Source organism: Mercenaria mercenaria, chromosome 2 (assembly GCF_021730395.1).
Source record: "Mercenaria mercenaria strain notata chromosome 2, MADL_Memer_1, whole genome shotgun sequence".
NCBI lineage: Eukaryota > Metazoa > Mollusca > Bivalvia > Venerida > Veneridae > Mercenaria > Mercenaria mercenaria.
This window is the reverse complement of record NC_069362.1, coordinates 77938054-77964660: the sequence shown is the minus strand read 5'-3', so window position 1 is coordinate 77964660 and position 26607 is coordinate 77938054. Positions and strand designations below refer to the sequence as shown.

The 26607-nt window shown below is 35.4% G+C and overlaps 1 protein-coding gene across 4 annotated transcripts in view; it reads left to right on the top strand.

Moving 5' to 3' along the window:
- LOC123564373 (brain-specific angiogenesis inhibitor 1-associated protein 2-like protein 2) overlaps nucleotides 1-26607 on the top strand; it is a 60896-nt gene that overhangs the window by 13892 nt on the left and 20397 nt on the right. For all 4 annotated transcript variants that reach the window (XM_053537024.1, XM_053537025.1, XM_053537026.1 and 1 more), the window contains exons 4-7: nucleotides 12498-12559; nucleotides 13663-13734; nucleotides 19830-19961; nucleotides 21785-21850. In XM_053537024.1, the coding sequence (XP_053392999.1) occupies nucleotides 12498-12559; nucleotides 13663-13734; nucleotides 19830-19961; nucleotides 21785-21850 (332 nt within the window). The remainder of the gene's footprint in view (nucleotides 1-12497; nucleotides 12560-13662; nucleotides 13735-19829; nucleotides 19962-21784; nucleotides 21851-26607) is intronic.

Below are 26607 nucleotides of genomic sequence, written 5' to 3'. Positions count from 1 at the left end.
TGAGTTCGAGTCTCACTCTGGATGTTGAATTCTTCATGTGAGTAAACCATCCAGCTGACTTAAGGAAGGTTGGTGGTTCTACCCAGGTGCCTGTGCTTGATGAAATAATGCACAGAGGGGCAACTGGGGTCTTCCTCTACCATGAAAAGCTAGAAAGTTGCCATACATATGACCTATAACTGTGTGAAAAGAGGTTCTGTTAGTGATAAGAACAGATTTGTCTCATCAATTCATACAGACAACCTGTTATTTCATTCTATACTATAAACAAATGTAACAAACATTTCATTGTAAAAACTGATAAAAAGTGTTTTGCACTGTACTAGACATATCAGTCGTGACTGTTTAAACATTATCTACTTTTTGATATTTTAAGAGAACACATCCTGGTAAAAACACATCCTGGTAGGAATGTATCTAGTTTTTTTTTTCCTAGAATGAAACTGTAATATTAGCATAGATAGAAAGATTTATTTGGTACAAAATCCATTAATGGTATACAATAACAAATCATCTTGCATTTCAAAATAAAATACACAGACATGAGTAATGACCCATACCATGCATCTCTGTACTGAGGATAACACAAAAAGGGACAAAAATGCTTGTTTCCATTGTGGTCCATGTTACTGATGGTATGACATAGGGACATGAAATATGAGTTATCACAAATAGACATTCTTAAAAAGAAAAAATACTGACACAGAATGGGATAAGAAGAAAATAATGTTTGTATGACATTTATAAATACATGATTTTGTATGTCATAGCTGACTAGTAAAAATAGAGACAAAATGCACCCAGACTGACTAATAAAAATAACACATAGTAAAAATAACACAGAAAGCTTAAAACAATGGAATTCACTCGGAATATTTACATAATACTGTACTGCTTTGATAATAAAAATGTGAAAAGTTACATTTTGACTTAAGCATTCATATAAAGCGTGAATGTATCCTATTAGTTATAAAAATGTTCCTGTCTGTTTGAATACAGTAAATTTGATGTCCAAGTGTTGGTCAGTAAGTACATGATAATGTTGCTATCATATTTGTTGGGGTCTTAGTAAGTCACCTAGGGCAGACCAGTGGTTTCAAGATAGACTAATCTAAATACCTTGACCACCTGGCTCTACCCAGGATTAACAGTGAAATGAGATACAATATTTGAATATGGTTACATGTTTTGTACTTGTATGCTACATATATTATGCTTACCAATCTAGATTTGCCAGAGCTTTATAAATTATAGACGGCATCGTACATGCAACCACCTCTATTAAGCGATTTTTTTATCAAACAACCAGTCAGAATCCCTCCCGAATGTTTTCAGTACATAAATTCATTTCATTAAACGACTAGCGACCACATTTATGTAGTCCTGACAGGTAAAATATTCGACAAAAGTATCTATTAGCAACCGGGGTACCAAATTCCCGGTCGGCATTTCTTCACCTGTGTATTTAGCGAGTACGTTTTGCAACTTACTGAATGCAATTAACCTTTGTTCACGATCTTAAAACAGATTTTAAAATCATAGATGTAGTTTTTTGCCATCATGGCATCCACATTGTCTAAACGCAAAGTACATTAACAGTTGAAAATAACTTTTCTCTTCACCTGACTGAAATTCATTATTAAAAGACCATTATCCATTAAGAGACCACTTTTTAGCAGTCCCCTGGGCGGTCTCTTAATACAGTGTCGACTGTACACCCAAATATTGTTTATTCTATCCGAGGAAGTTTTTCTAAAGAAAAGGGTAGACATGTTACGTTATATTTAGTGTGTTACTAAAACCAAAGAGTCTGGTTGATTGATAATATCAATAGGTTGTCTGTCCTATTTGGTCACATATTTTATAAGCAATCACCTATATGCATGTATAGTACCAGCTGTTGTTTTCCTATACAACTGACAATATCCCTGCTCCTGCATTAATTAATCACTCAGAATTATTTCTTTAGATCTGTTACAAAGCAAATTGATACACCACATGATGTTTGTATTAAAGAAAATATAAAAACATCTAAAGAATTTAACTTCCTAATTTAGTATGGTGTCAGGATCTTACTTGCCAGTATTGATATGGCAGCATTGCGTAGAAGTTTTATGGTTAAGCAGTATATCACAAAGCCATTGAAATATTTAGTAAATGAACAACATCTTTATAAACAACCCATCTGCCCAATACATTTTTCCCATTCTGTCCGGTAGAATTGGATACTTAACAAGAGATCACAGAGTGATCTCGGTGCCCACCACTGAGCCATTTTTGAATGTTCCAAATTTCAAGACTATTGATCAAGGTCAATTTCAAGGTGAAAGTTCATTTTGGTACACAAAACTGTGTGGTCCATGCATGTGGTCCAAATTTGAAGCTGTAGCTAAAGAAATGTGAAAGTAGGATCAATTTCAAGGTCAAAGTTAATTTCTGTACACAAAACTATGCATGTGCTTCAAATTTGAAGGCTGTAGCTTGAGAAATGTTGGTAATAGATAAAAATCAAGGTTAAATTTCAATTCAGAACACAAAACTATGCAAATGGTCCAAATTTGAAGCCTGTAGCTTGAAAAATGTGAAAGTATGTCACTAGGTCAATCTTAAGGTCAAAGTTCATTTCGGTACACAAAACTGTGCATGTGTTCCAAATTTGACAGCTGTAGCTGAAGAATTGTGAAAGTAGGTCACTAGGTCAAAATCAAAGTCCAATTTCAGTTCGGAACACAGAACTATACATGTGGTCCAAATTTGAAGCCTGTACCTTCAAAAATGTGAAACTAGATCAATGTCAAGGTCAAAGTTTATTTCTGTACACAAGCCTATGAATGTGGTCCAAATTTGAAGGCTGTAGCTACAGAAATGTAAAAGTAGGTCACTAGGTCAATCTCAAGGTCAAAGTTCATTTCGGTAAACAAAACTATGCACATGGTCCAAATTTGAAGGCTGTAGCTTGAGAAATGTGAAAGTAGGTCGCTAGGTCAAAATCAAGGTCAAATTTCATTTGGAACACAAAACTATGCATGTGGTGCAAATTAAATGTGAAAGTAGGTCACTAGGTCAATGTCAAGGTCAAAGATTATTTCGGTACAAAAACGTTACCTATGCAAGTGGTCCAAATTTGAAGGCTGTAGCTACAGAAATGTGAAAGTAGGTCACTAGGTCAAGATCAAGGTCAACTCATGTCAAGGTTCATCTAGCCAATCAAAACTATACATAACGTCCAAATTTGAATGTTGTAGGTTATGACAAGGAGATTTTAAAAGTTTTTCCCTATATAAGTCTATATAATTAAACCATGTGACCCATGGGGCGGGGCCATATTTGACCCTAGGGCAATAATTTGGACAATCTCGGTAGATGACCGCTAGATGATGCTACATACCAAATATCAAAGTCCTAGGCCCTGTGGTTTTGTATAAGAAGATTTTCAAAATTTTTCCCTATATAAATCTATGTAAATTATGAAAATAAACAAAGGGCCATAACTCACTCAAAAATTGTTGAACCAGTCTGATTTTCAGGGGGACACAACTAGGGTACCAATACATCATTCTGACAAAGTTTGGTCAAATTCCCCCCCCCCCCCTCCCGCCGTAGTTTCTGAGGAGATGCGATAACGAGAAATTGTTAACGGACGGAAGGATGACGGACCACGGATGCAGAGTGATTTGAATAGCCCACCATTTGATGATGGTGGGCTAAAAATATTCTAAAAGAGTTGTCCCCCTTTAAAAAAGAATGCCATTTGTAAAGAAGTAAAAGTAAACAATTGTCAGAAACGATGTTTAACCTAGTTATGTAAAGTTTAAGCACTTGTACATTGTTGCAAATGCATCAAAACAAAGACATGTAACAGCTTTTTATGAATGGTTAGTTTTTAAAGGCGTTGAACTGTCCAGAAGTGTGGCTGAGGACCTTCATGCAGGCCCTTTCCGAAATTCAATATATATATGTGAGTAAATTGACAATGGTTTTGTAGAATAATATAAATGTTTTATTTGCTGTTTAATTTTTTAATTTTGATGTAAAATGGTTCTTTCTTTCTATGATTTGGTGATGTTCGAACTTTCATCTCTGAAACAATGACCTAACTCTAAATATGTTGCTGTCACAGTGAAACTTAAGGGAGTCGCAGTCACAATGCATCTTAAGGTTTTAGTATGTTTATGACAGCTAGTTTTAACTTATAAAAGTCCTCAGTAAGTTTGAATTAGTAGTATATACTTCTGCTGCAAGATTTTTGTGGTAAAATATGCTATGATTAATTATTGTGAAAATATCATGTCATAAAGTGATGTTAACATAAAAATGTTATCAGATTTCAGACTGAATGTTTAGATAATACGTCTATGATGAACCTGTGATTATAACTTAACTTCCTCATTGTAACATATTAGATTCTAGGCCATTTTAAAGGGAGATTAAATTATATTAACTATGAACATTATTTTTCACCTTTTATTGCCCAGCGAAGTAGGGGCCTTTGTGGCTGAGTGGTTAGGTAGCTGACTTCAAATCACTTGCCCCTCAGCGATGTAGGTTCAAGCGGTTCAAGCTTCACTTGGGGCATTGAATTCTTCATGTGAGGAAGCCATCCAGCTGGCTTATTGAAGGTCGGTGGCTCTACCCAGGTGCCCGCTTGCAATGAAATTATGCACAGAGGGACATATGGCATCTTCCTCCATCATCAAAGCTGGAAAGTCACCATATGACCTATAATGACCCAACAAAATAAATAAATAAATGCAGCAAAGTTATGAAAAATTAATTGTTTCTTAATACTGCATGTATGTGGAGAAACCATTTAAAAATATTTAGGAAGATCTTCCAAGAATGTTATGTACCAAGTCTATAGTGAAGATCCATTAAGTGGTTCATTAGGAGAAGATGTCAAAAGGCATTTCAACTTCAGCTCTGGCGTCCTCTAAAAGGGGCTAAGCAGAACCTTTTAGATAAAACTGAAAGGAGTATACAAGGATACTACAGACAAAATTTGGGGAAGATCCATCCAAATTGAGAATTTAACCAGGAAATTGTCGCAGAGAATACAGTGTCATACATATATTTACACTTCTTATTCTAACAATCAGCTTTTTCATGCCTGTATAAATAGGATAATCCCTTTATTTCATGTGAAAATAATTGGAATGTTCCTATTATTGTCTTTTCTGACTTCCAAGTACCTAAAACATTTATATCACACCTGTAACCAATCAATAACAGCTTGTTACTATGGTAACCTGTCACATTAAAATAATTGTTCTCTATTTTTTATATTGAACAGTTTACTAATGCTATATAGAATATTGATAGTAACTGTACAATGTCATGTATAGCTTACATGAGTCCCCGAATGGTGTTAGTAGCGAGGGAGGCAGGGGAATAATTTAGGACGTGATAAAATAGTGTGTATATCGGTTGAATCAATGCAATAATTTCTTCGGATTTTACTGTTGGTCAGATAGTATCTTCTTAGTTTTGAACTTGGCTATTGACCACAGACACTTGGGGTTCGGACCTCCACACACCCCATTCTCCTCCGCCCCTGGTTAAGTCTAGCCAATATATTTTAGCATTTTACCATGTATTGAGCATAGGTGACGATCATAAAACGCATTTTGTAACATTTCAGGGTGTTTTTAAAAAATGCATTTTTACCATCAATGCTCTCAATATTACAAGATATGAAACATCTCACGAACACTAGGGAAACAATAGCCAGTTAAACGTTTAAATGAACTCCTACCAATGAATCACTGGTATCAATCGTCAGATCTGTTACCATTCTGTCAAATGACACCGGTCCCGACAACTGTCATTTGTATTCCGACGAGAAATCAATAAATAATATAAATCAATCTTTCTAAATTCTATGGAACACTTCCTTGCGAATAGATCCCTGCTTTGAACTGCGCATACCGTTGCCAGGTACCAAAATTGATACCGTTTCGACTGCATTATACCGGATTATCGCTTCAGCACGTGTTACACGAGGTTTGTTTACATAAAGAAGTGATGATCTGGTTTAACATAGCCGTAAGAGTAACAATTTTGGTTCCCGGTTTATGACATGCGCTACACAAAGCGAGGATCCAGCGCAAGCAAGTGTTCCCATTGTTCGTGCGATGTTGCATATCTTGTAGTACTGAGAGCATTGATGGTAAAAATACATTTTTTAAAAACACGCTGAAATGTTACAAAATGCGTTTTATGATCGTCACATATGTTTAATACATGGTGAAATGCTAAAATATATTGGCTAAACTTAACCAGGGGCAGAAGAGAATGGGGTGTGTGGAGGTCCGAGCCCCAAGTGTCTGTGCTATTGACAAGCTACTGGGAACTGTATTAATGACTTCATGGTTGAAATAAATTATAATTTACCGTATTATTTTGGTGATACTTGCCATAGCTTTGACTCAGAATGGACATATTTTTCTTCATCAAACTTGGTCTGTAGCATTACTATAAGGTTCTCTCCCAGATTTGTTCAAAGAGGCTGCTTGAGCTAAAAATAGAAATTCCTTTAAACAACTTTTTGTCAGTGAACCTCGTTATTGATCTTCATTAAACATGATCTGTTGCATTGTTATAAGGTCCCCTCCCTGCGCCTTTTTGTTAGCAACTAGAGCAAAAATTCCTTTAGATGATTTATTTTCATGAACTGCTGGATGGATCTTCCCCAAATTTTGTCTGTAGTATCCTTGTATACTCCTTTCAGTTTTATCTAAAAGCTTCTGCTTAGCCCCTTTTAGAGGACACCAGAGCTGAAGTTGAAATGCCTTTTGACATCTTCTCCTAATGAACCACTTAATGGATCTTCACTAAGACTTGGTACATAACATTCTTGGAAGATCTGCCAAAATATTTTTAAATGGTTCAACATGGCCACAAGAGCTAAAAATAGAAAAAACTTTAAAAAAAACAAAACTGTTACATCCTCTCTCAGTTTTGTTAAGATGATTTTGCCAGAAAAAACCTTTAAACTACTTTTAATGAACCACTTGATGGATACTCTCCAACCTTGGTCTGTAGCATCCTTGTATAGTCCACTCGGCGATATATGACCATTTTGTGTTGATTCGCCGTAAAACCCAACTCACTCACTTGTATAGTCCTCAGTTTTGTTTAGCTGTTTTTGCTTAACTCCTTTTAGGAGGCACCAAGGCAAATAATAGAAAAAAACTTTAAAAAAGACTTCTTGAGGGATCTACTTGTTCCATAGCATCTTGGTTGTACCTACCTCAGTTTTGTTCAGACGGTTCTGCTAATAAAAGCTAAAAATAGAAAAATCTTTGAAATACTTTTCATGAAAATACTTGAAAGATCTTTTCAATAGGGTAATGGACTTTTCTGACTTGTATCTATTTTGCTATTATCTTAGTCTATTCAAAATGAATATCAAGCATGGGAGAAACAGAAAAAGGAACTTTTTTTTTTATTTTCATCCTGTCTAATTGTTTCACAAAAACATTGTTGACAGTTCTAATGTGCAGCAGTATGTCAACCCTTGCATGCATACAGGATATGTTTTGCATTTTAATGCAATATAGATATATCACTTATAGTCATAAAAAAAACAGGACTTCTCCTTCTGTTGGAAATAACAGGATTTGTATTTAAATGGCAGTAACATGAGATTTATGTACGATAAAACCAGAAGCAGAATTATAGACCTGATATGGATGAAGTTTCAGTAAATAGGAAAAATATGTGTGAATATTTCAGAACATACATCCACAAAGGTGTTAATAAAAACAACAAACACTGTAAAACAGTAAGCCCTTACATTGACCTTAACTGTAGTTCAGAAAAAAAATATAACAATAATTTGAGCCGTGCCATGGGAAAACCAACATAGTGGGTGTGCGACCAGCATGGATCCAGACCAGCCTGCGCATCCGCGCAGTCTGGTCAGGCTCCATGTTGTTCGCTTTTAAAGCCTATTGGAATTGGAGAAACTGTTAGCGAACAGCTTGGATCCTGACCAGACTGCGCGGATGCGCAGGCTGGTCTGGATCCATGCTGGTCGCACACCCACTATGTTGGTTTTCCCATGGCACGGCTCATTTATGTTTGTGGCTGTGTTAGGATCATGTTAGGACTTGTTATTTAGTAGTAAAATGTTCCGACTTTGAAGCCTGAGGGTCTGACATTAGTGGACAGTCATAGTTGTTCTACAATTTGTAACTGGTCAGAAGATTGTATGCCTCAAGCTACATGGTGTTTCGGTGTCAAACAAAGATATTTATCAAACATTATCATCAACATCAATTACGATATTATGACATCTTGTACCATCAAAATATTTAGGCCATTTAGTGTTTACCAGTCAGTGTGCATTCAGTAGTTATAAGATAAGATCATTACCAAGTGTTGGCTTTATTCAGTGCAATTTTGAAAGTCCATATTTCATGAAATAGAAAAAAAAAACAGCAACAGAAAGCTATAAGAATGTTTGTATATTGTCTGTTTGGTATACTTTACCTTGATGTTGACAGCCATCATTGGAGATGAAAATACAGTTGAAACTCAGTATCTCCAGCATACCAAAATTCAACTTAAAATGATATTTTGGCAACAAGTTTTCGAGATAGGACTCAACTGTATACTAGTATTTCTTATATAATTTCTCAGTGGTTGCATGGCTCTGTCATTTATATATGAGAAAAGAGGTGGCCACCCAGAGTATTCTGAAGGGCTGCTAGTCTGAAAGCTTATTGCTGGTGGGAAAGTCAACATTGACCATAGATCCATTTAGTTCTCCATTTGCAGGCCCACAAATCTCAAAGTCAGCATTCAAATTGAAATTTGACATTGTTGGGTTTAATAGGGTTAGTGCATTCTTCTATTTCTGGCTTCTAGACTGATGGGCGTTCAAACTAGCAGACTTTCTGACCACATTACTGTAACCTTTAAAAAATTTTACAGAATGTTGTACCATATGTTGAATGCAAGATTTCTAGAAGTTTCTTACTAATAGTCAGTTTGTTTTAGTTCTGACAGGACTTAATTGGCATTTTTAGCTTTATTGTTTCTCCCGGCCATTCATCAAAATGTTTTGACTTATATGGTTATAATAAACGCTTTTTAATAGGGTAATGTTGCTAATGCTAATTGAAATTAGTAATAAAGATGTTATTAAATTGCTAAGCGTGTTTGATTTATATTGATTTTACTACATTTTGCTGCTTTATTAGGCCTGTTTGCATGTCGGGTAGTACAACGCCCAATAATAGCAACTCTCATAACAGTGAATTATTGACAGGGAAAGTTTTTATTACAGGTGTAAATGGTTTGATTGAAGTGCCAATGATTGTATTGTAAATACCTGGGCTGTTCCCAGGGGTAAATAACAATGAGACCATTGTGATAGTGCTCCGAGTGCAGTTGGAAAACTTTGCATAATTATTAGTACTAGGAAACAAAATGTTACAGCGCCGTACAATTCATGATTAAATATTTATTACAGAACTTTCAGTACTAACCCAAAATGAGCAAAGGAATATATAAGACATGCTAAGTAAAACAAGCAATCCTTATGGTTATCTAGGAAACTGAAAAGAGGAGGTGCTTATTCAGCACTATAACAGACATATTTGTCTTTAAACTTGACATTTATTTTGACTTAAAGTGCAACTGAAATTACTTGTCTACAATTTTTGTTATGGAGTACACAATTAGTAAACATGTTCTTAATGCATTAAAGAAAAAAAAAATCACAAAATCTTCCCAGTGTTACAATTTACAGGCACTTTTATGACAAGGAGTGCATTGATTTGCCTAAACTGAAACTGGACTTTGAATCATGTTTCTGTTTCAGTGATTTATTTACTGTGAAATCATTATGTCTCCCGCAGGAGGCATATTGTTTTTGTCCTGTCGGTCCGTCCGTCTTTCCGTGCCCGCGAAATGATGGTTAAGTGACTGCATAACGGTACTTTCTCTTTGATGTCATTCATTCCGTTCTGTTTATGTAACCTTTTTCTTTTTATGTGACTGTTAGAACAATAGAGAGAACAATGGGGGTGTCACATAAATACTGTTTCGTTAGAACTTCCGTCCGTCCGTCACACTTCATTTCCGAGCAATAACTTGAGAACCATTTGACCTAGAACCTTCAAACTTCATAGGGTTGTAGGGCTGCTGGAGTAGACGACCCCTATTGTTTTTGGGATCACTCCATCAAAGGTCAAGGTCACAGGGGGCTGAACATTGAAAACCATTTCCGATCAATAACTAGAGAACCACTTGACCCAGAATGTTGAAATTTCATAGGATGATTGGTCATGAAGAGTAGATGACCCCTATAGATTTTGGGGTCACTCCGTCAAAGGTCAAGGTCACGGGCCTGAACATTGAAAACCATTTCCGATCAATAACTAGAGAACCACTTGACCCAGAATGTTGAAACTTCATAGGATGATTGGTCATGAAGAGTAGATGACCCCTATTGATTTTGGGGTCACTTTGTCAAAGGTCAAGGTCACAGGGGCCTGAACATTGAAAATCATTTCCAATCAATAACTAGAGAACCACCTGACCCAGAATGTTGAAACTTGATAGGATGATTGGTCATAAAGAGTAGATGACCCTTATTGATTATAGGATCGCTCTGTCGAAGGTCAAGGTCACAGGGGCCTGAACATTGAAAACCATTCCTGATCAATAAGTAGAGAACCACTTGACCCAGAATGTTGAAACTTCATAGGATGATTGTACCTGCAAAGTAGATGACCCTTATTGATTTTGGGGTCACTCCATTAAAGGTCAAGGTCACAGGGGCCTGAACATTGAAAACCATTTCCGGTCAGTAACTTGAGAACCACTTGACCCAGAATGTTGAAACTTAATAGGATGATTGGTCATAAAGAGTAGATGACTCCTAACGATTTTGGGGTCACTCTGTGAAAGGTCAAGGTCACAGGGGCCCGGACATTGAAAACCATTTCCGGTCAGTAACTTGAGAACCACTTGACCCAGAATGATGAAACTTCGTAGGATGATTGGTCATGCAGAGTAGATGAACCCTAACGATTTTAGGGTCACTCTGTTAAAGGTCAAGGCCACAGGGGCCTGAACATGGAAAACCATTTCCAGTCAATAACTTGAGAACCTCTCGACCCAGAGTGTTGAAACTTCATAGGATGATTGTTCATGCAGAGTAAATGACCCTTATTGTTTTTGGGGTAACTCCGTTAAAGGTCAAGGTCACAGGGGCCTGAACATTGATAACCAGTTCCGATCAATAACTTGAGAACCACTTGACCCAGAATGTTGAAACTTCATAGGATGATTGAACATGCAGAGTAGATGACCCCTATTGATTTTGGGGTCAGTCTTTTAAAGGTCAAGGTCACAGTGGCCTGTTCATGTAAAATCATTTTTTGGAAATAACTTGAGAATCACTTGACCTACAATGTTAAAACTTAATAGGATGATTGGACATGCAGAGTAGATGACCCCTATTTATTTTGAGGTCACTTGATCAAAGGTCAAGGTCACAGGAGCCTGAACAGTGACTTGAGAACCACTAGGCCACAAGTGTTGAAATTTAGCGGGATGACTGGACATGCCAAGTAGATGATCCCTATTGCAGCCAACCATCAGTGTCTCTTTGACTTTCGCTCCTGACCCCTATTAACTTCTTGCCTATAGCACTTTGCATTGGGGGAGACATGCGCTTTTTTACAAAAGCATTTTCTAGTTTTTATTCGCGTCGGACGAATTTTCGCATATTTCGCGCTAGGACCGATGCGCGCATTTAAGACTGCGTTATTATTATTTTTTATTATATTTTTCATTGCTAAAATTGAAAATGCGCGAATTAAAGCCCGCGCGAAACAGTCATTCCTCACTTTTGCGCGAAATTTCATGCCAGCGAAATTAAATAATTTCACAGTAAATGAAAGGGAAACATAGTAGGGAATCCATGGAAATACCACTAGCTCAATGTTTATTCAAAAAGAATCAAGGTCACAATATCCATGACTAAGTCTGTAATGTTAACTTGTCAAAGGAGTGGTGGAAAAGCAGAAATTTTCGCGAGGGTTTAATTGAGGCCCTACATCTCGCAAAAATTAATCCTCACATAAATATTTACCATAATTAGTGTATGAGATTAAAGTAGGATACCATTTTAACAATTTCACGAATATTAAATTTGCAAAATTTTGACCCAGCGAAAATATGTGCTTTTACAGTACTGTGGAACAATAATTTCATCTATTTGCATTGATTTATTAAAAAAACCTGGAACTTAACAAAAAGTGAAAGTAGCTGCAGTTGCTACTGCGTATTTCTTGCTTGTCAAAGCGTGAGAATCAGAATGTTTCTAAATGACTAGAACATTTTAGTGATTCTGGAATTTCTGTTTCATTGGTAAATCAAATGCATACCTGGTCAGAAAATTAATTCTTGGTTTATATAAATGAGAATGAAAAAGTATATGATAAATGAAATGATTCTAATTTTGTGTAATATTCTTTCAGGAGAAGCCATACTTCAGATTACAGAAGCTCAAAAAGAAATCCACAACAGATTTGAAGATAGTGTATGTATTCTCTGTAGATAACATCCTTATGTATATTTTGATACACCTTGACAACTGAGTTTTGTGTCCTCTGAATAGTAGGCAAACCAATTTTTTGCTTAGAATAAAAATAATCGCTCATGTCCGGAAGAATTAAAGACAAAAATGTCCTACATAGCAAGTGACACCTAACCAGGAGGTACAGTTAAAGGTAAAGGCAAACATTATTCAACATTATATATAATCAAGGGACAACACCAGCTACAAATCTCTTGTGCAACAAAGTATCCAGTAACAGATACCTGGGCTTATTTCGAGGGCTTAGAGCGAAACTGGTCTATCTGCTTCTATTTCTATATACAGATAGACCAGTTTCGCTCTAAGCCCTCGAAATTTTTACCTCCAGGTGCAACCCTTTAAATACGGAGTCCCAAGAAAGGGAGCTACCAGTACCATTTTTCATGTCTGGTGTGACAGGGCCAGGGAACAGCCCATATGATAATGTGCACTTTCTTGGCTTGAAGTCCAGGAACCTGTCATTTAGGGTTGTTAAAGGTAAAGGTAAAACAAAAAAAATAGGGTCGTGTGCTTAATTTTTTGCTTGATTGATTTTAAACTTTCGGACCTCACGCAAGTTTTCACAGTCAGTGTCTATGGAAAACTCACAGTTTTGATAATATTTTCACTACAATGTAGAATTTATTGACACTTCTCACAGTTGTAAATAAACATAGTGTCTATAATATGGGATTAAATAAAATGTATAGATCTGTGTGCTTGTTTTTTGAGATATATGTCCATCGATAAAGAGATCTGCACATGACGCACAGTTTTAATGCATGTACATTATTTAGAATTATTTAATGAGTCAAATATTTTAGCAGTATATTTTATCTTTAGAAAGATAACTATGGTGTTGTTTTAATAAATCAACAAATGACTTGACATTAATTCATAAAACAATTTTCATTTCCGTATACCAAGTCCAGGCCTTTTCTACATTATCCAGATAAATGACGTTATTCCGGTTTATTAAACTCACAGACTTATATAATATTATGTTATAGTGGTGTTGCTACATGGGTCGTGTTTTCTGCTCATCTTGATATTTATTTTACTTTCAGACAAAGGCATTATTCACAGAGCTCATTCTTCCTTTAGAACAAAAACTGGAAAAGGATTTCAAAAAAGCTCATGTAAGTAACAATACTATAAGCTCTAACAGAGCTCAGTTGATGAAACTGTTACAACCCCTCGTGAAGATGTTGTAGTTCTACTTTTGTCCTAAGTAGGCTTTGTGAAATGGACCCTGTAGACTAAATTCTGAATATACTGTGGTATGTAATGAAATACAGACAAAGATACATGGATATACCATGATAACCATGATACAAATGTATGTCTAACCTTAAGCTTGCATTAAAGCTCTAACTGAAAATCACTAGACTAAACAGCTGAAAATCACTAGACTAAACAGCTGAAAATAACCAAAGTTTTGAATTGGTAAACATTGTTTTCATTAAGCTTGTCCTTATTATCTTGTTATCGGTGATTTAAGGCATTTTTAAGGAAGTACATGTTGATTGTTTTCTTTTAATGTTTGTTAAATAACACGTTAAGAACACCTTTTTTGGCGGAAGTAAATTCTCCGCATATGAAGTTACAGAGATAAAGTCTGAATTAAGGAGGTATAAATTCTTCCTTATTTAGTGATATAATATGTACAGTCACTTTTAATTAAGAATTTTTATTGTATTGTCCACGTTGCTAGGCTACCATTTTGTGTTTGCTTTATACCTTAATTTATTGTAAATAATTCTATTTTTTCCTTGACACCTTAAAATTGGATATGTTGACAGGTGTTGATAAAATCACTCTACTTTATACTAACAGTAGAACATTTTGAATTACCTCAGTTAGTTACAACCTCTATGACCTCTATCATATTGGGGGCCAGTTGGTCAAAGGTCAAGGTCACATTGATCTGGAGACAGAAAAGTGTTTTCCATCAATAACTTAGAATTATTTACCTAAAACTGCCACACTTCATAGGACAATTGCTTGTTGTTAAAAAGTGTGAGCTGTTTAATAGGTCAAGGTCACTATGACCAGTGACCCTGAGACTTAAAACGTTTCTGATAAATAGTTTCAGAATATTTTGGCATAAAGTGGTCAAATGTGGGTGGTCATTATATGGCCCCTGTTGTTTTGGAGTCACTAGGTCTGACCTTATTTCTGAAGATGGTTTTCAGTCAATAATTGGAGAATATGAGGGCCTAGAACTGTCAGTCTTTGTGGTTTATAGAACAGTTGATGAGATTATAGAAATAAGATCCAGCCGCATGTTCTGCAAACATTAGTAAATGATGCTTCCCTTGTCAGACTTCATAGGAAGACTTCCTGTGGTTAGTAGTTGTACTTGTTGTTTTAGGGTTCAGTGGATGCAAGGTCACATTGACCTAGAAACTAAAGATGGCTTTAGATCAAATGTTGGAGAGGGCTTGGGCCTACAGAATATCAAACTTCTTGGCATGATTGCCTGTTATCAATAGATGACTTCTATTACTTTAACTAAGCATTTGATCAAAAGTGAAGCTCATAGCTTACTTGAGACTGAAAATAATAACACATTCATTTAATACCTCTGACATACAATCACAAGAGATATAAATTAATGTTTACTAGAGCTCACTAAATCAATTCATTTTTTTTCTCATTTTATTAACAGTTACTAACATTTTTAAATTAGGAAAATTTTGTTATAACTTGGGGGGAGGGTAGTTATGTGCCCATCATTACTCTAGTGATACTAACTGAGAGCCGTATCATCGTCAAGTAGGAAAACAAAGAGAGAATATTCTATATCCTATTCACATGTCAAGTACAGTTCAAATATTTACTAATTGATAAAACAACCAATGACTTTCACTCTGGGTAGGATTTATCATGGCTTGTTGTCAGCTCATACTGTACATGACCTCATTTGATGTAAATTGTTCAAAAGATAGAGTAAATATTACCATATATGGCAGTTCAATAAAGGATGCTTATCTAAAGAATTTACTTAAATGATATCATTTAAATGTTGCCCTTAATATTTGGTATAATATTACAGATACCCAGGTGCCAGAAATTAACGAATTTTAGTAAAGAATTTTAGGCAGAAAGGAATGAAAATTTTTATGAACCATATTAAGGTATTTGTGAATGAACCATATCAAGGTATTTGTTAAAAAACTCAAGAGTTTGTGATCAGAAATGTATTTTTTGACCTTGTTCTGTCAAACTAATGTGCCCAAAAGAAACAAATCCTAGTTTTCCATTTTCTTAACTTGTGAAAACTACCAGTTGAGTAAAAAATCAAACTATCATTCTTTCTGGCCCTGATACCCTATGTTAGAGAGCAGAACTGTTACATATATTTGAGATATTTTAACCCATTCTTTTATTATACTTTGTTCTGAATTTTGATACATCAGATTATGCAGTAAATAGACTAGATGATACATATGAAAACAATACAGGTATAGCAAAACTAAGTTTGAATGTACTTTTGAGCAAGATAAATGAAAACTTACCGCCAGGTACTGATAATTATCAACTGTAACAATCATATTAATTGACTATTGTTCTTTGATAAGATTGATAATTAAACAAGCATGCTGACCTTTAATGTAAGGCCATTCTATCCAAACAATAAAAAGTTTCTATTAGTAAACAGGCAAACTGATTTGGAGGCACTTCTAGAGGAGCATGACTTGTGTGTACCTCCATTTAATGTTAGTCTAGGTTACTACCATTTTAGTTTTTTCTTCTTTCCTTAGCAAATAAAATCAATATTTGTTGAATACTTTTTATAGTTTGTAACCCATTTGTGATGTGAAAAAGCTGAATTAGAAGTTGTTGCCCAAATCAGGTAGTGGTTTGTAACATTATGTAAAGGTTACATTGGTTTTGATCAGAAGAGATAAATGAGTAAGGTATAAATTTTTAATGAACTGGGAAGTTTGGTTAGATAGCAATGGGTATTACATCAGTGTTACATCCCTCAGCTTGATAGATCTTCAGTGAGACTAATTAAAATGGCAGAAAATAGAGCATTGGCTTTTGTCAAACATACACCTTAACCTTTAGCCTGCTGGTGGCAAGTGATTCTGCCTTTGCGACCAGTGTAGACCAAGATCAGCCTGCACAAATGTGCAGGCTGATCATGGTCTGCACTGTTCGCTATTCAGTCAGTAAATTTTCAGTGAACATCCCTTCAAATGATAAATGGTACTGTCCGAATTGAATGATTGACCAGTCCATTTTAGAAATTTAGCAGGCTAAAGGTTAACTTAACTGGTGATCAAACTCCTGACCTAACTAGTCAGCCCTTACTATTTATCACTATAACATAAAAAAAATTAATGAATCTAAAGCATGATTTATTTAAGATTAGGTGTAAGAAAAAATTGTTTTTTTCCGGTATCCTAAATTTTTGGCCCGACCCTAAATTTTTTTATGGCCTTGGAGAATATTTTTTTCAACTTTTTAGAATTACTTTCCTTTGTTGTTACTATAAATAGCTTAGATTGTAACTTTTTCATTACTAGTCGTAGATAAAAATCGAGACCACTTTTCTGTAGTACGACATGCATGTTACATCCAATTTTGAGGTGTATTTTGACCAATCTCTACCTGGTAAGGATTTTTGTGTGGACTTTTTATTTTTTTTTTTTTTAAGATTAACTTCCCTTAGTTGTTACTATAAATAACTTATATTGTAACTTTTTTATAATTGACTAATTGACAGTAGGGAAAAAACAAGACCACTTTTCTGTGATACAACATAGATGTTACTTTCAAATTTTAGGTGTATTTTAAGGTATCTCTACCTGGTAAGGAGTTTTTATGTGGATTAAGAAAAAAACAACAAAAAAAACCCCACAAAATTAAAATTCCATTCGCAAATACAGTTGCTAGAGTAAAGAAATTTGCTGTGACGGGTGTATATTGTGACATTCTGGCACTCTTGTTATGCTTTAAACATGGTCAGTGATGTTAGACTGAAGAAAAATTTAAAGTTCCACATAATAACCGATTTTAATGTAAACAATAAAATACGCTAAAGTTGATTTCTAACATCACTGACCATGTTAAAAGCACAACAAGAGTGCCAGAATAAATTGAAAATTATTATGCTGTTAACAGTATGTCTTGAAACTCTTTTGATTATATATTGATAATATTATAAATAATATCATATTGATATATATGGACGTGATCTAATTAATCCTAATTAAATTATAATTAATTTGATTTGAGTTAGTTTCTCTTAGTTCTTTATTATATTCATAAGACAAAAATTTTGAACACGTAATTACTGATGCTCTAAAGGCATAATCCCCTTATTTGTATTCATTTTTTGACATACCTACCCTAATTGTTTTAAGCATGTTACTGGAAACAAAGAATTTTTTTAGACCTTATGATAATTTATTGCCATTCTCAAAACACTTACTAAGATAGAAATAAATCATTGCCATTCTCACAACACATATTGGATAGAGACAGTTTATCACTTTCTCACAACACATACTGACAGAAACAATTTATCGCCTTTCTCACAACATATATTGGATAGAGATGATTTATCACCATTCTTATAATACACATATTGGATAGAAATGATATAGTTTATCACCATTCACACAACCTAGTGGATAGGGAGGCTTTATTTCCATTATCATAACACTTAAACCCCCCACCCCCTCTCCCCACTGATACAGATTATTTGTTGCCATTAGAAAAACATGTATTTGATAGAGGTCACAATGTCATTTGATATTCTGATTTGCCACAGTTTGATTGGCGACTGAATAATTTGTATTATGGTTTTATTAGGGAATTGATCCTAATGATTTTCATCGCAAAGGGACGAAAATCGGGATCGATCCATCTATGGTAACATGAGATATACCGAATGAGATCTATACTACCCAATTAAAAAATTTGTCCTTCCAGCATGTGCACAGAGCATCTGACTTCATAATTTTTGGAAGAATACGCTTTTTCCTTGTGCCTAATAAGCGTCCAACCGCAACGTCTTGCACGTCAGTACAAATATGGACAGTGTTTCTTTTTTAATTCCAAAATCTACCTGTAAAATGATATGGAATCGATGCTGTCATTGGACGGTTCTTTTTAAATCTTATGGGATGATTTGCCATTGGATCGATTCCCGATTGAGGCAATGCCTTATTTCATATTATGACTGTAGCAGTTGGTGACAGTGTACCCATAGGGAAGTAACTATGATAAACATAACAAATTATAATAAGAATTAATACCGAATAATGTCATTTACAGGTAACATATTATACTTATTCTACAGCTATATACCTGTGTTTTTAGCTCACCTGTCACAAAGTGACAAGGTGAGCTTTTGTGATCGCGTGGCGTCCGTCTGTCCATAAACTTTTGCTTGTGACCACTCTAGAGGTCACATTTTTCATGGGATCTTTATGAAAGTTGGTCAGAATGTTCATCTTGATGATATCTAGGTCTAGTTCGAAACTGGGTCATGTGCAGTCGAAAACTAGGTCAGTAGGTCTAAAAATAGAAAAACCTTGTGACCTCTCTAGAGGCCATACTTTTCAATGGATCTTCATGAAAATTGGTCAGAATGTTTACCTTGATGATATTTAGATCAAATTCGAAACTGGGTCATGTGCCATCAAAAACTAGGTCAGTAGGTCAAATAATAGAAAAAACTTTAGAGGCCATATTTTTCATGGGATCTGTATGAATATTGGTCAGAATGTTCATCTTGATGATATATAGGTCAAGTTTGAAACTGGGTCAACTGCGGTCAAAAACTACGTCAGTAGGTCTAAAAATAGAAAAACCTTTTGACCACTCTAGAGGCCATATTTTTCAATGGATCTTCATGAAAATTTGTCTGAATGTTCACCTTGATGATATCTAGATAAAGTTTGAAACTGGGTCACATGTGGTCCAAACTAGGTCAGTAGGTATAAAAATAGAAAAACCTTGTGACCTCACTAGAGGACATACTCTTCATGAGATCTTCATGAAAATTGGTGAGAATGTTCACCTTGATAATATCTAGGTCAAGTTTAAAACTGGGTCATGTGCCTTCAAAAACTAGGTCATTAGGTCAAATAATAGAAAAACCTTGTGACCTCTCTAGAAGCCATATTTTTCAATGGATCTTCATGAAAATTGGGTCATGCAGAGACAGGTGAGTGATTCAGGACCATCATGGTCCTCTTGTTTTCCTTTTCAGTCGGATGCAAGAAAGTACACACAGGAACATAAAGTTGTGTTGTCACCATATAATAAAGCCTGTGAATCACTGAAGAAATTCAGAAAGAAAACAAAGAACAAACTGGTTTATGACAATGAAAAAGAAGCACAGGTAATGATACAATGATTTTTTATCATCTCATTTTTTAAAATTATGTGTAAATGTATATGGAAAAAGAATATGACACAAGCTACATGCCCATAATGGCATGTACTTAAAAATGTTGTTAGTGGATAACATAGAACACAAGTACACATGCTGTACTGTAATGTTAACGGGTGTTACATTTTACTTTTGAAACGATCACATTGCAAATGATCTTATTTACTATAAAAGAGATGGGCTTGAGGTTTTATGCAAGTGAAATAAGTAATAGTTATAGTATGTGTGAGAGTGTGTTACCAGGATATATCAGAGCTAGGGGTACATCGAGGGTATTTTTCTCTGCACATATCGTCGAGGCCGGTAGGCCGAGACAGATATGTGAAGAGAAAAATAACGAGATGTACCCCTAGCTCTGATATATCCTGGTAACACACGAGCACTACATATTATAACTGTTTTATCGCATAGTTTATCATTAAAATTTATATATCATTTTCATTTAAATTTGTTTATTATTATTTTTACTATTTTGATTCCCTTTCTGCGCCTCGCTGACTGAAACACTAAAACTTCTGTTTTAGAAAATGTGTTCCCCAGATAAAAGTACCCAACAAATTTCTGCATTGGTTTTAAATCTTTGCATTTCATTGGCCAGACATATTGTAAAGCTTGTTGTTTTGTTTGTAAAAAAATCAAAGAAAAAGAAACATTTGAGAAATCTCAGAATTTCATATATTTCATGTATTTCTGAATTTGGCAATAACTATCAAGTTTTTGAAATATTCTAGTTTATTTATTCTTTTACTTTATAAATGTAGGTGTTTGTGACAATTCTTTCTCTGTGAACTGTAAATTGGAGCTAAAATCATCTTTTCTTTGAAAGGAAAAAATTATACTCCCTTGATAGGACCTCAATAGAGAAAAAGTGTTCCGATATATATCGGAACAGTTTTACTGTGCTGATATATATCGGAACACTTTTTTTCTTATGAAACTCCATAGAGATTTCCGTGTTGATATATATCGCAACAGTTTTGTAAGATATCAGCACAGTTTTGTAGTAATAATGTGTGTTACTATGTATAACATGCTGCAAAGATCAAAGGAAAATTGCCGCACTATGCGATAAAAGCATTTGTAAAGCATCAGATTCCAGATTAAAGCAGTTTTACCTGTAATATGTGATGACAGAGCTATTGAACATACAACAATCAAAGTAGATCTAGTATTCAGGTTGTGACAACAGTGCCAGATAGAACGGCAATATGATAACTTACTGGGCCATTATAGACAACAGTTAGGATAATATAGCTGTAACAGTTTATAAATGTGTAAGTTATAAATGGCAGTTACCTACCCTGCCAAGGAGATTCTAGGAAGCTGATTATGTGAGCATTGTTGCATGTCCAAATGCATGACTGACTTGCATGGCTCTTCAGTGAAAGACATACTCATATACTACTAACAAAAACTGACTTTCATATAACAACTTCATTTTTTCGTTCAAGTCACCTAATTCTAGGTGAAAACTGGAAATATTGCAAAGTTTAAGGGGGGTCATTAGCTACAAAAATTGGAATATCACTGTAAGGCGACTGTCTACATAGAGAGAATTCAAGCACTGTTTAGTCTTTTCATTCCCAAAATTTCATGGGCAAGTACCGGTACAAGGCATGTTACTCATTAGTCATTATGTTCTTTATAACAACAAAAAGTTTGACCACAATTATGCTAGTAAGAGAGAATTAAGTCATAACTATAGCAGTAGAATTCAGCTTTACTGTATCTGTGATCTCATGATAACCAGCATGTTTCACTTTATTTTTCAGCACATGAGAGCTCTTGGAAAGTGCCAAGAAAAATTAGACCAGTACAGAATACAAGGTTTAAAATTGGTATGTTTTCTTTTGTTATCTGAGTTTCAGTTTTACTACGCATGTTTTATTTGTTTAACAATGATTTCCTGTACTTGTGAGAGATGCAAGACCCCATCCAGTGCTACACAAAACCCTTCCCAGATTTTGAACAGATGAGACTAAACTCTTTTTAACAAATTTTATCTGCTTTGGAATTGTTATTTTGCCTGCTGTGTACATAATGTAAGGGATTTTGCCCTATGTGTATGTTACAGTAGGGATTTTATGCTATGTGTATGTAATGGTAGGTGTAAAAACGGAATGAGCAGTTGAGTCCACTTCATCAAAAATCGCCGCCTTGGTAGCCTTGTGGGAGGTCATGGGTTCGATCCCTGGCCGTGTCATACTTAAGACGTACAAAGAGGATAGTGCTAGGACTGGTCGGCCCCGTGTTAGTTATAATGTATCTTGGTGGGGTATCATGCATGATATTCCAGCGAGGCAGCACTATAAAGTTGGGCATTGTGCTCATTGCTACAGGTAGACACTGTCATTTATATGACTGAAAAAATGTTGAAAAAGATGTTAAACCCGAACATATACACACTCATCAAAAATCAGTACAACACTCTGAGATGTATCTCTGTCACCAATCATTTTGTAAAACACCTAGCAAATTCAATACAGTGTGTATTTCTATTATAAAACAAGGCTGTGCTAGTTTCTGTTTTATTGTTTTGTGTCAGGTAGTTTCCATGGTAACATATGGTAATGATATACTTTACAGGTGTGTTTGACAGCTATCAAAATGGCAGTAATACAACTGAAAATAAAACATAACTGAGATACAGACCTAGCTTATTCACCTGTTTTACCATGTCAGTTGTGGTATTTGACTCCACCCAGATACATGAAGTTAGATTAGGAAACAAATACCGACATTTTTACCACTTGCTTGGTTAAGAAGTTATACTGCCCAAATATATAGTTACAGAAAATAAGATGTTGTTAGTCATTATAATAATGATGACAAGAAGGGTCTGATGGTTTTCAGGTATGTCTGTCCGTCCATCATACTTTGTGTTAGGAGCATAACTCGATAACGAGTCAAGATATTGACTCTAAACTTGGCATAGTGGTTGGTTGCAATGAGACTATTTGCATAGCACATGAACCAGGTCAGTAGGTCAAAGGTCAAGGTCAAATATGGAGCTGAAAGGTCAAATTTGTCCTTGAAATTTTGTTTCCGGAGCATAACTTGATAACCATTCAAGGTATTGACTTCAATCTTGGCATATAGGTAGGTGGCAGCAAGAGATGTTCAGAGTTTTTGAACCAAGTCTAAAGGTCAAAGGTCAAGGTTACAGCAAAGTCAGATCTTTCTGTCAGATTTTTTTGTCCAGAGCATAACTTGATAACTATTGATTTCATGGCACATGAACTTGGTTTATAGGCCAAAGGTTGAGGTCACAAGTTGAGGTCAAATCTGTCCTTTGTATTTTGTGTCTGGAGCACAGCTTAAAAAACTTTTCAAGACAATGACTTTTAACTGGGAATACTTGTGAGTGGTGAAGAGGTGATTTGAAAAGTACAGCAATCCACATTATTCCCCCCACCACAAACCCTACTCCCAACCACTGCCACCCTCCACCCTTAAAAATCACTTTTTAGCCCACCACCATCAGATGGTGGGCTATTAAAATCACTCTGCGTCCGTGGTCCGTCCGTCAGTCATTCCGTCCGTCCGTCCGTCCGTCCGTTAACAATTTCTCGTTATCGCATCTCCTCAGAAACTACTGGGGGGATTTTGACCAAACTTTGTCAGAATGATGTATTGGTACCCTAGTTGTGTCCACCTGAAAATCAGACTGGTTCAACAATTTATGAGTGAGTTATGGCCCTTTGTTTATTTCTATATTTTACATAGATTTATATAGGGAAAAGCTTTGAAAACCTTCTTGTCCAAAACCACAGAGCCTAGGGCTTTGATATTTGGTTTGAAGCATCATCTAGTGGTCCTCTACCAAGATGATTCAAATTATTTCTCTAGGGTCAAATATGGCCCCGCCCTGGGGGTCACATGGTTTATATAGACTTATATAGGGAAAAACTTTGAATAACCTCTTGTCCAAAACCACAGGGCCTAGGGCTTTGATATTTTGTATGTGACATCATCTAGTGGTCTTCAACTAAGATTGTTCAAATTATACCCCTAAGGTCAAATATGGCCCCGCCCTGGGGGTCATATGTGGTTTACATAGACATTTAAGGAAAAACTTTGAAAATCTTCTTGTCCAAACCACAAAGCCTAGGGCTTTGATACTTGTAATGTAGCATCACCTAGTGGTTCTCTACCAAGTTAGTTCAAATTATCCCCCTAGGGTCAAAAATGGCCACGCCCTGGTGGTCACATGGTTCATATAGACTTATATAGGGAAAAGCTTTTAAAATGTTCTTGTCAATAACTACAACATTCAAATTTGGACCACATATTTATTTTTGAGTGGCAAGGTGAACCTTGACATGAGTTGACCTTGATTTTGACCTAGTGACCTACTTTCACATTTCTGTAGCTACAGCCTTTAAATTTGGACCACATGTATATTTTTGAGTGGCAAGATGAACCTTGACATGAGTTGACCTTGATTTTGACCTAGTGACCTACTTTCACATTTCTGTAGCTATAGCCTTCAAATTTGGACCACATGCATAGTTTTGTGCACTGGAAAAAACTTTGACCTTGATTTTGACCTAGTGACCTTCTTTCACATTTTTGAAGGTACAGGTGTCAAATTTGGACCATATGCATAGTTCCGTGTTTCAAAATGAAATTTGACATTGATTTTGACCTAGTGACCTACTTTCACATTTCTCAAGCTACAGCCTTCAAATTTGGACCACATGCATAGTTTTATGTACTGAAAAAAACTTTGACCTTCACATTGACCTAGTGACCTACTTTCACATTTTTGAAGGTACAGGCTTCAAATTTGGACCACATGCATAGTTTTGTATTCCAAAATAAAATTTGACCTTGATTTTGACCTAGTGACCTACTTTTACATTTCTCAAGCTACAGCCTTCAAATTTGGACCACATGCATAGTTTTGTGTACCGAAATGAACTTTGACCTTTACATTGACCTAGTGACCTATTTTCACATTTTTGAAGGTACAGGCTTCAAATTTGGACCACATGCATAGTTTTGTATTCCGAAATAGAATTTGATCTTGATTTTGACCTAGTGACCTACTTTTACATTTCTCAAGCTACAGCCTTCAGATTTGGACCACTTGCATAGTTTTGTGTACCGAAATGAACTTTGACCTTAAGATTGACCTAGTGACCTACTTTCACATTTCTGTAGCTACAGGCTTCAAATTAGACCACATGCATAGGATTGTGTACCGAAACAAACTTTGACCTTGACATTGACCTAGTGACCTACTTTCACATTTCTCAAGCTACAGCTTTCGAATTTGGACCACATGCACAGTTGTGTATGGAAATGAAATTTGACCTTGAGCTAGTCAGTAAGTCTTGAAATTTGGAACACTCAAAAATGGCACATTGGTGGGCGCCAAGATCACTCTGTGATCTCTTGTTGTTTTTGTGTCTTAGTGTTCAAGTGCATGTGCTAGGTTGGTAGGTCAAAGGTCATGGTTACAGCAAGGTCAAATGTATTAGTCATATTTTGTGTCCAGATTATAACTTAATAACCATTGACTTTGAACTTGGTTAGGTGGCAATGAAACAATGTGCAGAGCCCATGAACTTGGTCAATGTAACAAATCCTTTTTATTTTGTGTCTATAGCACAACTTAACAACTATTCAAGGTATTGACTTGAATAAAGGTGGATGATGGTGATAAAGTGGTTTGAGGAGTGCAACAATCTACATTACTCAACCCCCCACCCTCCCCCGAAAAAAAAAACAACAAAAAACAACAACAACAAAAACACACACATTAACATTCCACCCATTCACTCAGTTTCTTGTGCCTTAGTATTCCACCACTGCTGTCACACAAAAGAAAATCTAACCTCACACCCTCTGCCACATTACATCCCCCTCTTCCACACACACATTAAATTTTTCTTCCTTCTGCTCTGATCTAGAACTTTGGACCTATATTGCCCTGCTTGCAGAGCTCTTGTTCTTTGGTAGATTAAAGTTTTGTTTGCTACATTTACCAAGAAAAATATGACAAGAATTTGGCAAAATGCATCAAGCTATTACTTTTTAAAGTACATGATATTTGAACATGAAAAGATGGCAGTATGGCAATGAAATTGGTTGTTATAACAACAAATAGTAAAACAAATACAACAAAAGATGGATTCTGTAATTACTAGAAATATTAAGAACTCTCATGCTATTTTATTTTTTCTGTGTGCCCACTCTGTCTGTCATTCCATCAGGGCACAACTAGTGGATTCTACTATAACTTTAAGAGTACAAAAGATTTTTTTCATGAAAATTTTCAAATTTATATAGAAAGCATTTAATTTTGTCCTTAAATTGTTTGACCTTTTGTCCATCTATCTGTCAATATATCAGTCACAAAAGAACTTCGAAATTACAAAAGATTTTCTTTGAAAAATACAACAGACTTTGTCATGAAACCTAGATTATATATATATATATATAAGGATCAAGCAGATACATTACATATCTGACACAATTTACACTAATTACTTGTGAAGAGAATGATTACCTTACTTTTGTATAAATAATACATTGACTAGGAAATGTTGATGTAATGCTTGGAACAGTATTGATTTATACAGCTTTA